The 17,740-nt window shown below is 41.1% G+C and overlaps 2 protein-coding genes across 2 annotated transcripts; both read left to right on the top strand.

Moving 5' to 3' along the window:
* The first annotated feature begins 282 nt into the window (after window positions 1–282).
* Window positions 283–3,986, top strand: LOC306988313 (natural killer cell receptor 2B4-like). Its single transcript, XM_079593203.1, has 5 exons — window positions 283–400; window positions 579–914; window positions 1,164–1,460; window positions 2,320–2,394; window positions 2,529–3,986. Exons 1-5 carry the CDS (start codon window positions 349–351, stop codon window positions 2,666–2,668), a joined length of 900 nt encoding a protein of 299 aa, XP_079449329.1. The 5' UTR covers window positions 283–348; the 3' UTR covers window positions 2,669–3,986.
* A 1,851-nt stretch (window positions 3,987–5,837) lies between these two features.
* Window positions 5,838–10,003, top strand: LOC306988312 (natural killer cell receptor 2B4-like; the record flags this gene model as incomplete). Its single annotated transcript, XM_079593202.1, has 5 exons — window positions 5,838–5,897; window positions 6,059–6,394; window positions 6,646–6,951; window positions 9,668–9,778; window positions 9,885–10,003. Exons 1-5 carry the CDS (start codon window positions 5,846–5,848, stop codon window positions 10,001–10,003), a joined length of 924 nt encoding a protein of 307 aa, XP_079449328.1. The 5' UTR covers window positions 5,838–5,845.
* Window positions 10,004–17,740: the final 7,737 nt, after the last annotated feature.

The following is a 17,740-nucleotide window of genomic DNA, read 5'->3' as shown; positions in this document are numbered from 1 at the left end:
ATAAAATGTAAGTAAAATAACTATTAACGTACTGAAAATGTAAAGATATAGTGATTTACATTTAAGGACAGCAAAACCCATGTGCAGTAGCCTAACTTAAAAAAATATTTTTTTGTTAACAAACAAACAAAACTGCTCCCTCTTAAGTACAAACAGACTTAGTAAGATTATGTAAATAAATTAATTTAAGGTTTGTTTTCCGTTATAACAGGGATCAGTAAAAAAAAAAAAAAAGAAAAAAAAAAAAATCGCGCCTATGCGCGTTCACGCGAGAGCGTGTCAAATCCTGTTGATCAGCCTAAAGCAGCGTCTGAGCTTTCTGACACTTTATCTACTGGAGATGAGAATATGATTCTCGCTTTAGTTTTACTGCGTTTTTGGTTGTTGTGGCATTTGGGCGGTAAGTATTCAAAGATTTTTTATGCATTCTGTGTTTGCAATATGGACGAACATTTAACTAGCACTTTTTTATAAATAGTTTGTTTTAGTTATTCACGTCTATCTGTGTTTTCAGTCTGAAACACTCATTTAGTTTGTGGTGGAAAGGAGAATAAAGTCTATGTACGGATGTGTTCCAGGTGTGTTTGGGGTTGAGACTGAGGAAATGAAGACTTTGTCCGTGATGGAGGGAGATTCTGTCACTCTACACACTGATGTTTCTGACATACAGGGAGATAATGCAGTGATAGAGTGGATGTTTGGAGCTGAACACCCAGATATTGTCATCGGTGAAATCAATAGAGCAGCCAATATTAATACTGTTCATGATGAGAGATTCAGAGACAGAGGGCAGATGGACATTAAGACAGGATCCCTCCGCATCACAAACATCAGAACCACAGACTCTGGACTTTATAAACTAGACATCAGTGGACATACAGTAGTAGTCAAAACGTTCAGAGTTACTGTCTATGGTAAGTTCAGCAGTAGAACTGTGTCTGTTCTTTCCAGATTTGATTTTGACATGATCAATATTTGTCACAATAACCCACAGAATTACAAATGATTACTGTATATTTAAGTGAATCAGATTTAAGGAACAAACAAGTGTTAGTAATCTATCCTCCTGTGTGTGTTGACTAAGCTTTGACTGAGAATATTAATCTGAAAATTCTCGTTTGCTTTTTCTTTACTCTGATTTCTCTTGTTCCTCAAATCTCCAGCTCTTCTCCCCGTTCCTGTCATCATCAGAAACTCTTCACAATGCTCTTCATCTTCTGAAAGTTCATCCGTCTCTAAATGTGTGCTGGAGTGTTCAGCGGTGAATGTGAGTCGTGTGACTCTCTCCTGGTACAAAGGAAACAGTTTATTGTCCAACATCAGTGCGTCTGATCTCAGCATCAGTCTCTCTTTACCTCTGGAGGTGGAATATCAGGATAAAAACACATACAGCTGTGTGGTCAACAATCCCATCAGCAACCAGACCACACATCTGGACATCACTCAACTCTGTCAGTCAGGTATTTACCTGTGTCTATACACTAATATGTAAAAATATCTCACACACTAGCCATAAATATAACACAGGTGTAATTAAATTTGTGTTTTTATTCAGTATTTCATTAGTTTCATTATTGTTATTCATTGTCATCTCATTATCTATATTTTATTTACCAATCATTGTTATTATTAAAATAATTTATTACAAAAGTAAACTGTGTGTGTCTTTAAAGTTTAAACAATTGTATCCCTTAACTCATCATTGATAACCAAAATTACAATTTAAATTCTCCGCACCCCCGTGAAAAAATTTCTTCATCTTGAATGTAACTCCTACACATATGCTTTGTTTAGTATATGTGCAACATGAATATGCAAATGAGCCCCACCTCACAATCACATGACAACAACTCAGAACCTCAGTGGAGAACGGCATAGTTCATCATAACATCATTCATTCATTCATAATGTGCATCATATACATAATTCACCCGCTATATTGCTAAATGTACCCAATTTTTCATATCAACAGAAAATTATACCGGGATAACCTGGCGTCTCTTGAGACTTGATATGCTAAAGCCCGCCCGCCTCGTGACAAGTTTGTGACGTCAGAAATACCGTAGATTACAAACCGCCTTTTTTCACTGATGTTTTAAGGAGAAAATCCTCATCAATGATGAATTGACTGATGAATTTGCACATGGTTCGTCTTAAAGCATATTAAAAACACCACATAGACATAAAAACAACATTAAAAACTTGATTTTCAACACTGACTTTAACTACAAATTGTCATGGACAGTCAGTTAATGATACTGATTTCACAAACATCAAGTGCACAAATCAAAACTTGCTTTATTTTCTATAATCACACAGCTGAGCAGACATCGTGGCAGATTGTTACTCTCATATTTGGTCTGATCAGTGTTGTTCTCTTCATTGGAGTGATATGTGAGTTGGATTTTTAACTTATTACAATGAAATGTGCAGCTTGACTTTATATGTATGAATATGAACAACTCCTTTCCGGTTTGTTGGTTAAGTTGTTCTTAATGAGATTTTGTTGATTTCTTTTGTATTCGTAGGCCTATCAAATGGTTTTTCTGAGGGAAGTTACAAACACCCACAGCGACCTCAAGAGACTGACCTACAGCAGCTTCAAGTTATGGATCTTGAACAACCTCAAAACTCAACCCAAACAATGATTATTTACACGAAAGTGTGATTAATATGAGTTATTCAGAGCCTTGCAGACTCTTAACTGAAACATTAAGCTGATAGTGTTGCTAATACTGATTGCTCCATCACTCGTTCAGCATTGGATAAAAGATTCAAGCCAGCAGAACCTGTGATATTTATCGCGTTAATTAGTTTATTATAGTAAAAGATGGGAGTTATGTTTTTCTCTCTCCATTTATCTTAGATTTAACATACTTAAAATATTGTGCTTAAAAGAATAGTTCACCCAAAATGAAAATTATCCCATAAATGACTAACTCTCAAGCCATCCTAGGTGTTTTAGACTTTCTTCTTTCAGTCAAACACAATCAGAATTATATTAAATAAATATTCTGGCTCTTCCCAGTTTTGTAAGGGCATTGAATAGTTTTTGAAGCTCCGAAAAAGTGCATCCATCCATCATAAAAGTAATCCAGACGGCTCCAGTGGGTTAATAAAGGCCTTATGAAGCAAAGCGATGCGCATTTGTTAGAAAAATATCCATATTTAAAACTTTATAAACTAATATCACTGTCTCAAGTTATATCACATCAAGTCACCTTTATTTGTCATGTGTTTTTAATTTGTTAATTTGACATCAATAACATTCACGGTGTCATTGTGTTTTCGATGTACTTGTCTTGAATAATTTCTACAGGATCATGTGAGACTGAAGACCGATGTAATGATCCAAAAGAAATCAGTTTTGTTATCATCACAGGATTAAATAACATTTTAAATTCATTCAAATAGAAAACAGTTCTTCTAAATTGTAATAACTTTTCACAATATTATTGTATTTTTGTTCACATTATCCAGCCTTGCTGAGCACAAGAGAGACATTTAAAACAAGCTCAATTACTCCAACATTTTGATCTCTATAAGATTATATCATGTTAATAAATATATGAACATACCAAATGTTTCTCAAGTGCCTTATACTGCCATCCAGTGGTGAATATTACATCATTATTATTATACAACGTCAAATACTTCTGATATAAATGCGCCTCTTTGTTTAAGATTTAGCTTTTTTTGTATTCATAACCTCCTGACACATAACCTTATTGGTAATGTATAATTAGTTTAATTAGTTTTACTGAGGCCATGACTCATTAAAATGTATTATCATTTATTCTTTCTCATACTGAAAATGTCCACAATAATGAGTGATAGCTCCACCAACCCAATTTATCCAGCACTTGATATATTTGTATATAGAGATTTGTGCAATTTTGTAAAGTTATAATGCATGAATAAGCAAGCGGAAACAGAAAGAAAGAAACCATTTCTTGGTGTGTCACATTTACATTTCCAGTAGCTAAATCCGCCCTAATTTCTCAGCTTTTTGTTCAAAATATTGCTTTTTTATGAAACTTACCCCACATGTATATTACACACATACATGCCATGTGTGTGTGTATTTTTTTTTTTTTTTTTTTTTTTTTACTACGGGTTGGCGGATGTGAATGCAAAAGAAAAGCCTTGAATGCAAACCTTAGAAAGTTTTGAGAAAAATATATTGTTAACTTTTAAACAAATAAAAGGTTAATAAAAAAATATATGTAATATTGGCTCTCTATAGACAGAAGATAAAAGTTTAATGAGCATAAATAGGAAATATGACTGTGGTCACATTCACGTATGAAAGACTTATAGGCTAACCACACTGTTGGCTGATTGTGTTTGTCATCACACACACACACACACACACACACACACACACACACACACACACACTCACGCACACGCACGCACACTCACACACCGTGTCAAAAGCAGTCACATTCTGACTGCAAAAGACAAACACTTCACATGAGAGTGGTATTATCAAAGAAAATTTATGTCCATGCTAAAGCCATTTGCTGGAACATATTCAGTTTCAGGGCTTCAGTTTGTGTTCACTGTTGAGGTTTACTGAAGCTGTCTTGTGATTGGTCGTATGCGCTTTGGTGGGTGTGGCTCAGAGCCAGATAAAGCATAGAAGAGCTGGATACTATTAAAAAAGAATCAAGAATTATTCTTATTTCTTGATTAACAATTCTTATAAAGTTTTCAAAATATACATTTTGTCAAAATCAAAATATCAAAAGTCAAAATATCATTGTTTTGTCAACTCAACTTGATACCTTGATACATTGATACATTTTAATGCTAATATTCAGATGCCAAGTTTATGAAGAATATGATACAGCTGAATTATAAACCGTAACATATTAAAACAAAAGTGCACGGAGTTAAACAGAAACCTCTTGTGGTGTGAGCTGTATTTGGGTCAGTATACTAGCACACACACACACACACACACACACACACACACACACACACACACACACACACACACACACACACACACACACACACACACACACACACACACACACACACACACACACAGGTCGTCATGTGATGAATGTGGTTTGTTCTGTTGGGTGAACAAATGGATAGATGTTTGTGGTTGGTTTGCATGTGTAGTTTGTGGGTAAAAATATCTTGTCCACCGTTTATATGCAGTCTAACATCCATTTTGCTCTAAAACAGCTTTACATTGAAACAGACATAAATCTATCAACATATAATATTGCTTTAAAAAACAGTCAAACGTCAAAGTCAAGCAAAATAATTTACACCACAAGAGTAAAAAAAAAGTAGTTCATCTATTTTTAAGATAAGATTAGAGCAAGATTGGAGGATCTGGTTTCATATAAAACTGGTTCTATTAGAGATTTCTAAAGTTAGTTGACTATAATAGTTGCCCTTATATTTGTGCAATGCTAGGCCTATAGTGTCCTTTTTATTATAATGAACTATATTTCAGTCATGTTAATTGTCATATTGGATAAAATGTAAGTAAAATAACTATTAACGTACTGAAAATGTAAAGATATAGTGATTTACATTTAAGGACAGCAAAACCCATGTGCAGTAGCTTAACTTAAAAAATGTTTTTTTGTTAACAAACAAACAAAACTGCTCCCTCTTAAGTACAAACAGACTTAGTAAGATTATGTAAATAAATGCATTTAAGGTTTGTTTTCCGTTACTGATTTAATAACAGGGATCAGAAAAAAAAAAGAAAAAAAAAAAGAGCGCCTGTGCGCGTTCACGCGAGAGGGTGTCAAATCCTGTTGATCAGCCTAAAGCAGCGTCTGAGCTTTCTGACACTTTAACTGGAGATGAGAATATGATTCTCGCTTTAGTTTTACTGCGTTTTTGGTTGTTGTGGCATTTGGGTGGTAAGTTTTCAAAGATTTTTGATGCATTTTGTGTTTGCAATTTTAACTAGCACTTTTTTATAAATTGTTTTAGTTATTCATGTCTATCTGTGTTTTCAGTCTGAAACTCATTTAGTTTGTGGTGGAAAGGATAATAAAGTCTATGTACGGATGTGTTCCAGGTGTGTTTGGGGTTGAGACTGAGGAAATGAAGACTTTGTCCGTGATGGAGGGAGATTCTGTCACTCTACACGCTGATGTTTCTGACATACAGGGAGATAATACAGTGATAGAGTGGATGTTTGGAGTTGAACACCCAGATATTGTCATCGGTGAAATCAATAGAGCAGCCAATATTAATACTGTTCATGATGAGAGATTCAGAGACAGAGGGCAGATGGACATTAAGACAGGATCCCTCCGCATCACAAACATCAGAACCACAGACTCTGGACTTTATAAACTAGACATCAGTGGACATACAGGAGTATTCAAAACGTTCAGAGTTACTGTCTATGGTAAGTTCAGCAGTAGAACTGTGTCTGTTCTTTCCGGATTTGATTTTGACATGATCAATATTGGTCACAAGAACCCACAGAATGAAAAATGATTACTGTATATTTAAGTGAATCAGATTTAAGGAACAAACAAGTGTTAGTAATCTATCCTCCTGTGTGTGTGTTGACTAAGCTTTGACTGAGAATATTAATCTGAAAATTCTCGTTTGCTTTTTATTTACTCTGAATTCTCTTGTTCCTCAAATCTCCAGCTCTTCTCCCCGTTCCTGTCATCATCAGAAACTCTTCACAATGCTCTTCATCATCTGAAAGTTCATCCGTCTCTAAATGTGTGCTGGAGTGTTCAGCGGTGAATGTGAGTCGTGTGACTCTCTCCTGGCACAAAGGAAACAGTTTATTGTCCAACATCAGTGCGTCTAATAATCTCAGCATCAGTCTCTCTTTACCTCTGGAGGTGGAATGTCAGGATAAAAACACATACAGCTGTGTGATCAACAATCCCATCAGAAACCAGACCAAACATCTGGACATCACTCAACTCTGTCAGCCTTGTACAGGTATGTCAGTGATATTTGTGTTTATTTATTGAGCTACTCTGTTGATCGTGTTCAGGTGTGTGTGTGTAACCCCTCCACCCGGGTCCTACTCACCCCGCTCCGTGCGGGTCTCGAACCTGGGTCTCCGGCATGAGAGTCAGGCACTCTAACAAGGAGGCTAAAGACTGCAGCCTAGTGTCTGTTGCTAGAGCGCCTATTGAGATTAGAGGAGTGAGGTTTACTCGCACAGCGACTACTGGCTGGCCTCCGTTACACTCACCCCCCTAAACCTCACTCCCATCCGGGTCACGGCACCAATGTGACGGATCTTGTCGTTTCTGTAACTGGATCTGGTCTCTCTATCGTATTCTGCGTTGGGATTTGACCAATTCGTTCACATATCCCTCATGCACTCCGATGAACAGGAGTCAGTGGACCCAATTCTCCAATAAATGCAAGGACACATCATTTCTGTTGATCTGTGTTTACTGAAAAGTGAAATAAAACATCCTCTCAGTGGTGTTTCGCTCCAGACATTACACATCAACAGCGCACATTCCCCGTAGCAACTCTGTGTTACACAACATTAGTATAGAACCAATAGTAGAACCGCAACACACGACCACATTTCGTATGAAACATGATGCAATAATAAAAGCAAAAGCAATAATAAACACAAAAATATATATAAAAACATACCTGAAAAGTGAAATAAAACATCCTCTCAGTGGTGTTTCGCTGCAGACATTACACATCTAAATAAAATAAAATATAAGATAAAATGAACAACCTCGTGGCCTTGCTAACGAGAGCACTATCAGACGGAAGTTCACAAAAGGCCATAACTAATCAAATATATGTTACTACTCGGATTAAATGATTTAGACATTAGCTAAACCAAATCACAAAAATACTTGAAATCGCTATGTCATTTTGCGTTATAATTACACAAATATCGTCAAAATGAGACGGAGCATGAATATACGTACCAACAGCGGCGCACATTCCCCGTAGCAACTGCTGTGTTAACGCTATATTCGAGATATATCCAGCTGCAGACCCGCAGCACCACCAGTTTCAGAACCCCAGCGCCAGAACCCCAGCGCCAGAACCGGAAGTGAGGGGCGGAGTTATTTACAATGAGACAAGCATGTAAACGATGACAGAATTTTCACTAATTTGAAGAATGTTAACCCTTTCACACGTAAGTTTAAAATATTCTAATTGACCCCCAGCGTGAGTTTTTCAAGGCGACCGTTATTTCGAATCTGTCACTTTATGGTTTCCAAGGTGACGCGTCACTGCTTGTCACGTGACACAGCGCAACCACAACACAGCGCTGAATGAATGATGATCTGCTTTTATGTAATTTTTCCTTTTTTATTCTAAATATTCATTACTTTAACTTACATATTTACATCTCTTTTCTGTCTCTGCTTACTGAAAAAGGTGTATACATTTTATAAGCTACCATTGACTAAACATTGGGGATTAGTCTACAATACATTTACATTTATTCATTTAGCTGACGCTTTTATCCAAAGCGACTTACAATTGCTATATATGTCAGAGGTCGCACGCCTCTGGAGCAACTAGGGGTTAAGTGTCTTGCTCAGGGACACATTGGTGTCTCACAGTGGATTCGAACCCGGGTCTTTCACACCAAAGGCATGTGTCTTATCCATTGCGCCATCACCACCCCTTACTAACTACAAATTAATTTGATATATATTCCTTCTGGAGATTCCCGAATGTTTTGTTCAAATATTTGACTTGCTGTATCCACATTATAATATAGGATCTACAGATGTACACTACTCTGCATTGTGAAAAGCCAGTGTCAAGGTCCAGCACACTTCTGAATGATTGGTGACAGTTTTCATAATTACTTTAACAATGGTATGTGTCACTTTACAATAGTTTGTGGCATTTTCTCTCATGCTAGTTTACAATTATTTGAAATACCTGATTGGTAAGTGTCAATTTGTGGTGCACAAACAACATACTCCTGCTTGTAGTACCACTTTAATAAGAACATTTTACTAAAATAGCTAAATAGTTTCTATATTCTTGTATAGTTACAAATGACAGCTTAACTGTCCTATATACAAATAGAAATAAATGTGTTATCATAACAACTGTATTTACAATATGTAGGTAAATACATTGTAAAAATTATTATAAAAAAAGAACCATAGTAAAAATAAATGCATACAACGGACCACGATATTAAAAATATGGTGAAGCCCAATGTTTCTGTACCTTAATGTATCATTATAACATACGTATAAAGTATGACGTTTCGTGTGTAATAAAAGCATACCGTTTCGTGTCTAAGCAAATTACGCTCCAAAACGCGTTACTCGGTTTAGAACGTAAGCACCTCACTTCCGGTTCTGGCGCTGGTGTTAGAACGTAAGCTCCGCCCCTTACTTCCGGTTCTGGCGCTGGGGTTCTGAAACTGGTGGTGCTGCGGGTCTGCAGCTGGATACTATAGCTATATTCCGTCAAACCACACATTTTTGTCTGCAGCTCCCAAACAAACCACATGAGGGCACTATTTTAACATGAAATGAATAACTGCTGCTGAATTCAGGAGGATTCACAATAAAACTAAATACTATTCTAACTCTGTTACATGTGTGTAAGCAGTGATTGGACGCAGTGTAATTCCTTATGATATGGTGCCCTTGAAAGACTGGCCGATACAGTTACGCTTATAACTGTCTCTCTTCAGGCATTACAAATCACATAGTGCTGATATCTGCTGCGGCTGGATCTCTGTTGATCGCGGCTGCAGTTGCAGTGTTCTGGGTCTGCAGGAAATGTAGAAAAACAGACCAAGAAGGCAAGTGTAACTAAAGTACAGTTAATAATACATTTGTAAAAAATATATATTTTAAAAATATATAAAGAAACAGAATTTAACACATCTGTCATCACTGTTAAAGTAGTCCAGGCCCCTGAAACAGAGATAACTTATGCTGAACCGACATTCAGTAAAAGAAATGCACAAAGAACGGTAAGAAAAAAAACAGTTACACGTCTTTCTGCCTCATTTCTATTGAGTTAGTTTTGTGTTTATAGAGATATTACTTTCAAAGCTATGTTTTTGGGACCTTTTTTTTTATGTTAGGTGATATTTCTGATATATTTCATATATTTCTGATGTCATACAGGGTTGCAATTGGAAGAAGAAAGGATTTAATATTTTTTTTAAATATTATTTAACTTAAAAAAAAGTTAATTCATAATTATTGTATATGTGATATCTGTATTCAACACTATATGTCAGCATTGTACAATGTGACATATTTTTGCTCTATAGAGGTGGATTACATCACCAGTGACTCATAATTACTCGTGAGACCATGTGACTTTTTGGCAGATTCACAGCAGTTTCCTGTCTTGTAGAGGTAGCTTTTCTGTGTTAAAGGACTTGGCAATAATGCTTGTCTGCTTGACCAGGGCAAGTTCATTTTTGAAAGAGAATTTTACTCGCCCGATCAAACAAGTAGCCTGATTATAACATAAGTAATGAAAAAATAACTAGAAAAAAGTTGACCACCAAAAATGTAGCATTAACATTTATATTTAAATAAACTGCAACTGATACTTGAAGTTAAGGTACTGTATGTGAGAAATCAAAACAAAAGTTTATAATTTGTCAAATTGAAATTGTGTTTTTTTTCTATCAGAGAGGTAAACAAGAGGATGAGGTGGTGTACGCAAGTGTCGTGAAATGATCACATTCTGATTCCTGAAATTGTTTTGATCATACATCATATGTTTTTCTCAGTATTATTTTTATTTCAAATATGTTTTTATTTGAGTTTTTTTTATATGTTTTTTGTCTGTGTGACCTGGTATGTTAATGTATGTATTGTTTTCTCTACATAAAAATCATTAATGGAAACAGATATACCTTGTTGTGCATTATTTGCATGAAACTATTTTCTCGGACAATCTGCTATTATCATGATGAGCAATTATCTCTAGTTAACATTAAAACACAGCATGCCAGAGGAAAATTTTTTAAAAGCATTGCATCCATAACAAATATTTTTATTTATTGAAAAAAGAAGAAGAAGTTACTTCTCAGTAATGATGTCATTTAAGTTAAATTGTGAAATTGAGTGAAATTATATTTTTATTATCTTTCTGTATATGTATAATTTTCTGTCTAAAAGTGACCAAAAAGACATTTAAAGGTGCCATGTGTAAAAATTGAGGTAAAAATATCCAAAAAATGAGCTACACGCATCAAAAGAATGAGAAGAATAAGGGCGATGATGTCATTAAAAAATGTCAAGTTATAGTGCTGCAGAGAGATCAACCTTAATTAGCATTAGCATTACTAGCCACGGCCCGACAGGTGTCGTAATACCAGTTTCGGCCATGGGAGGCGGTATGCGGGCAACATAACCACCAGCCAACCTGCAATACACGAATAACTCGCACGGCTTGTGGGCGTACTTGAACCTGATGTCACCTCGTTGAACCCTCGTTGTCTGAATATTGCTGCTCGCTGATGACAGCAGCCGCTGTTTCACATTCAATGACTCGGTCGTTAAGGACGGATAACAATTTGTGGCGCGAACAGGTCATTTGTAGCCTACTGTATCTTTCAACAGTGTTCGTGTCAATGCTGTCTGTCAAATTAATTTAATTCAAACAATGTGTATATACAACTCAAAATGTAATATGAACAAAACGAATATGAACATATTCACTGGTAAAGGTGAAGGGGAGTAGCTTGAAGATGTCATGTTTCAAAATCACTTGACATCACCCAATGTTCCTCTGGAGGCAAAACGTCCTCTATTAGGCTTCGGCTATGGCTCTAGGGTTGTTGTGAAGGTAGGGGCGGAGCATAGAGACTATGCCGTTTCTCGTCTGTTACTCTAGAGTAGACCAATTCACTTTATGGAGGTATACTGCCCCCATCTGGTATGGAATGTGGAGTATGACTTGATTTTTTTGCCAGACAATACACATGGCACCTTTAATTCCAGCTCATCATCAGTGTCGCCAAACTGCTCCGTCTCCAAAACGTTTGTACGCATGGGTCAGTGTTTGCGTGCAGGTGCGCAAATTTTCCCGTTAAGTTTGTTTTTATTAATCACAACTTATGCGTCAGAAGTGGCGTACGCCTCTTTCAAGACCTGTTTTCTGCGGATGCAGCGGTTATAAATGAGGCCCCAGAACTAACTCGAACAGACAACATTAAAAAATGTTTACTCAAAGGTTCAACCATTTCATAATGATAGGGAATTGAAATTACTGTAGATGTTCACATACATGAATAATAAACTTAAATGAAAATAAAATTCAAAACATCAATTAACATTGATGGTTGGTACATTAACATCAATTTTACAAGGAAAGAAATACAAACTGTTATGATTAAATCCTGGTAAGCATGAGGACAAGGTAATTCTCCATTCTTAATCTTTTTATTCAGCTTCCACAAGCAAGCCAACAATGTCAGGCATTACCTTGATTGGTAACAGGTGCAACACTTCTCATTCTTACTCTACACCTTTTATAGGAAATGACATATGGACTACAGCGCCATCTCCTGACCAGTACATAAACACAACACAAACAATAAACAATACATGTATACATAATATCAAAATAAACACAATGAAACAATGGTTTTCTGACCCTGGCCGATGTCTTACAATGAAATGGAAAGGTTGCATAGCCAAACTCCAACAAGTTACACAAGCATTGCAATCTTTCCATCCATCCATCCATCTTCTTCCGCTTATCCGGGGCCGGGTCGCGGGGGCAGCAGTCTAAGCAGAGATGCCCAGACTTCCCTCTCCCTAGCCACTTCCTCCAGCTCTTCCGGGGGGAGACCGAGGCGTTCCCAGGCCAGCCGGGAGACATAGTCTCTCCAGCGTGTCCTAGGTCTTCCCCGGGGTCTCCTCCCGGTGGGACGCGCCCGGAACACCTTCCCGGGAAGGCGTCCAGGAGGCATCCGGAACAGATGCCCGAGCCACCTCAGCTGACCCCTCTCGATGTGGAGGAGCAGCGGCTCTACTCTGAGCTCCTCCCGAGTGACCGAGCTTCTCACCCTATCTCTAAGGGATCGCCCAGCCACCCTGCGGAGAAAGCTCATTTCGGTCGCCTGTATCCGGGATCTTGTCCTTTCGGTCATGACCCAAAGCTCATGACCATAGGTGAGAGTAGGAACGTAGATTGACCGGTAAATCGAGAGCTTCGCCTTGCGGCTCAGCTCTTTCTTCACCACGACAGACCGGTACATCGACCGCATTACTGCAGAAGCTGCACCGATCCGTCTGTCAATCTCCCGTTCCATCCTTCCCTCACTCGTGAACAAAACCCCAAGATACTTGAACTCCTCCACTTGAGGCAGGAACTCTCCACCAACCTGAAGTAGGCAAGCCACCTTTTTCCGACTGAGGACCATGGCCTCGGATTTGGAGGTGCTGATTCTCATCCCAGCCGCTTCACACTCGGCTGCAAACCGTCCTAGTGCATGCTGAAGTTCCTGGTCTGAAGGGGCCAACACGACAACATCATCTGCAAAGAGCAGAGACGAAATCGTGTTGTTCCCAAACCAGACACCCTCCGGCCCCTGGCTGCGCCTAGAAATTCTGTCCATAAAAATTATGAACAGAACCGGCGACAAAGGGCAGCCCTGCCGGAGTCCAACATGCACCGGGAAGAAGTCTGACTTACTGCCGGCAATGCGAACCAAGCTCCTGCTTCGGTCGTACAGGGACCGGACAGCCCTTAGCAAAGGACCCCGGACCCCATACTCCCGGAGCACCCTCCACAGGCCACCACGAGGGACACAGTCGAATGCCTTCTCCAAATCCACAAAGCACATGTGGATTGGATGGGCAAACTCCCATGAACCCTCCAGCACCCTGTAGAGGGTATAGAGCTGGTCCAGTGTTCCACGGCCCGGACGAAAACCGCACTGTTCCTCCTGAATCCGAGGTTCTACTATCGGCCGTATTCTCCTCTCCAGTACCCTGGCATAGACTTTTACCAGGGAGGCTGAGAAGTGTGATCCCCCTGTAGTTGGAACACACCCTCCGGTCCCCCTTCTTAAAAAGAGGGACCACCACCCCGGTCTGCCATCCCAGAGGCACTGTCCCCGACTGCCACGCGATGCTGCAGAGGCGTGTTAGCCAAGACAGCCCCACAACATCCAGAGACTTGAGGTACTCAGGGCGGATCTCATCCACCCCCGGTGCCTTGCCACCGAGGAGTTTTTTGACTACCTCGGTGACTTCAGCTTGGGTGATGGGCGAGTCCACCTCTGAGACCTCAGCCTCTGCTTCCTCAATGGAAGACGTGACAGCGGGATTGAGGAGATCCTCGAAGTATTCCTTCCACCGTCCAACGACGTCCTCAGTTGAGGTCAACAGCTGCCCACCTCCACTGTAGACAGCGGTGGTAGGGCACTGCTTCCCTCTCCTGAGTCGCCGGACGGTTTGCCAGAATCTCTTCGAGGCCAGCCGATAGTCCTTTTCCATGGCCTCACCGAACTCCTCCCAGGCCCGAGTTTTTGCCTCCACAACCACCCGGGCTGCAGTTCGCTTGGCCTGCCGGTACCCGTCAGCTGCTTCAGGAGTCCCACAAGCCAACCAGGCCCGATAGGACTCCTTCTTCAGCTTGACGGCATCCCTTACTTCCGGTGTCCACCACCGGGTTCGGGGATTGCCGCCTCGACAGGCACCGGAGACCTTACGGCCACAGCTCCGAGTGGCCGCTTCGACGATGGAGGTGGAGAACATGGTCCACTCGGACTCAATATCTCCAGCCTCCCTCGGGATCCGGTCGAAGCTCCGCCGGAGGTGGGAGTTGAAGATCTCTCTGACAGGAGACTCGGCCAAACGTTCCCAGCAGACCCTTACAGTACGCTTGGGTCTGCCGAGTCTGTCCAGCTTCCTCTTCCGCCATCGGATCCAACTCACCACCAGGTGGTGATCAGTTGACAGCTCCGCCCCTCTCTTTACCCGAGTGTCCAAGACATACGGCCGCAGGTCAGATGAAACGACCACAAAGTCGATCATCGACCTACGGCCTAGGGTGTCCTGGTGCCACGTGTACTGATGGACACCCTTATGCTTGAACATGGTGTTCGTTATGGACAAACTGTAACTAGCACAGAAGTCCAATAACTGAACACCGCTCGGGTTCAGATCAGGCGGGCCGTTCCTCCCAATCACGCCCCTCCAGGTAACACTGTCGTTGCCCACGTGGGCGTTGAAGTCCCCCAGTAGAACGACGGAGTCTCCAGTCGGAGCACTTTCCAGCACCCCTCCCAGAGACTCCAAGAAGGCCGGGTACTCTGCACTGCCGTTTGGCCCGTAGGCACACACGACAGTGAGAGACCTATCCCCGACCCGTAGGCGCAGGGAAACGACCCTCTCGTTCACCGGGGTAAACTCCAACACATGGCGGCTGAGCTGGGGGGCTATAAGCAAACCCACACCAGCCCGCCGCCTCTCACCATGGGCAACTCCAGAGTGGTGAAGAGTCCATCCTCTCTCAAGGAGTGTGGTTCCAGAGCCTAAGCCGTGCGTAGAGGTGATACCAACTATCTCTAGTTGGAACCTCTCAACCTCACGCACAATCTCAGGCTCTTTCCCCGCCAGCGAGGTGACGTTCCACGTCCCTAGAGCTAGTTTCCGTGTCCAGGGATCGGGTTGTCGAGGCCCCTGCCTTCGACTGCCGCCCAATCCTCTCAGCACCGGCCCCTTATGGCCCCTCCTGCGGGTGGTGAGCCCACGGGAAGGCGGCCCCACGTCGCTCCTTCGGGCTGAGCCCGGCCGGACCCCGTGGGGGGAGGCCCGGCCACCAGGCGCTCGCATACGAGCCCCAACCCCGGGCCTGGCTCCAGGGTGGGGCCCCGGCTGCGCCATACCGGGCGACGTCACGGTCCTCGATATTTTTTCCTTCATAACGGGTTTTTTGAACCACTCTTAGTCTGACCCGTCGCCTAGGACCTGTTTGCCTTGGGAGACCCTACCAGGGGCATATAGCCCCGGACAACATAGCTCCTAGGGTCATTCGGGTACTCAAACCCCTCCACCACGTTAAGGTGGCAGTTCAAGGAGGGGATTGCAATCTTTCATTTTGTCAATCCAATGAAGTGCTCCATGATCTGTTTTAACTACAAAATCTCACCCCAACAGGTAATATTTAAAAGAATCAAGAGCCCATTTCAGTGGCAAACACTCTTCTTCAATGACAGAATATATCGTCTCCCGAGGATACAGTTTCCTTCTCAAATAAGCCACAGGATGTAACTCCCTGCTCTTGTTTCAAGACCGCTCCCAATCCCACTTCAGAGGCATCTGTCTGAAGCACAAACATTTTCTCAAAATCAGGACTATACAGGACAGAATTAGTCACTAATGCATCCCTCAAATCTTGGAAAGCTGGACTTGGACCACCGAATTCGATCCATTCCCGACTTTTGTGTCAAATCTGCCGCCCTAGTAGCAAAATTAGGTATAAACCAATACCACCCAGCTAGTCCTAAAATAGACCTAACCTGCTTTTCTGCTTTAGACTTCAGTTTCACTGGATTGGTTGGAATATCACAATCATAAAAAGGAAGGCATTTCAAGGAGTTTGTCTCATTCACCTCCTGGCTCTGTCTAGACTTTGCACGAGTTAACAGGCATTACTTGGCTGCAATAAGTCCATTAACACAAGACAATTGTTATGTTTAAGGAGGACTGGATAAGAAGCAGACAAACATGAGAAGTAGCTTAGCATTCACTTTACTCAACTATCTCGTTTTCTTCCACACAGCTCTTACATCAGTTGAACATGTCAACACATCAGTGCCACCTAGGGGTCATGAATATTATAGCAATGCAATGGAGAGAGAACACAACAACAATCATGACCAATGATCACAGGATGTGGCAGTTTTGGTGCTAGCCCCATTTTCATTAGGTAGGATTGCTCATTCACCCTTACATACATGTCAGTGGTCGGATAAGGCCGTTCTTCACCATGGATACATTTAACCATAACAGGCCAATCACTAGAACATTTAGAAACAAGATCAGTTTCTACCATCTGTTTGGGTGCATCATGTGTCTACCAAAGCAATACTTTACCATTCAGTTCTACAGGAATTGGGACATCACTGGACAATGTAGTAATGCTAGGTTCAGGGATCATCATCCATGGAACATAACAGGCATTGGTAAGCTTTTAATTCAGGTTTGGACACATTGGTTTCTTATGGCCTATCTGGCCACAACTAAAACACTTAATAGTCACAACTGTAGTTAAGCTAGATGTTTCTGTTTGTTTCACCAGTCTCTCACCCATACTCTTTCCCCCTTCTAGCAGTGAGGTTGTCTTGGGAGATGAAGTCTTGTTTCTTGCTGTTTTCCAATGAGCAAAACATCATGTCTCAGTCCTTCGCCTAGCAGCCACAAAGACATCCGCCAGCCTGGCGGCCTCCTCAGCTGAAGATGGATCATGCTCTTTAATCCAGGTTTGTAGTGCAGGACACAACATTCTCAAAAACTGTTCTAAGATGATAGTCTCTGCAAACTGCTGTATTGTCTTTTCAGCAGGTTTCACCCACTTGTAAAGTAAATCCTTCAAACGAACATACAATTCCTTAGGAGTTTCCTCCATCAGCACTTCCATGGAACGAAGCCGCTGTCAATAGGTCTCAGCATTGATAGAATATTTCTTCAGTATTGCCTCTCTCACCTCCCCATAGTCACTTGCTTCTTCCACATCCACAGCCACATAGGCAGCACAGGGCAAGTGAGTAGAGGAACTAGTC

Source organism: Phoxinus phoxinus (assembly GCF_949152265.1).
Source record: "Phoxinus phoxinus genome assembly, chromosome: 20".
Lineage (NCBI taxonomy): Eukaryota > Metazoa > Chordata > Actinopteri > Cypriniformes > Leuciscidae > Phoxinus > Phoxinus phoxinus.
Note: the sequence above shows the minus strand (reverse complement) of the source record. Positions and strands in the feature narration are given on the sequence as shown.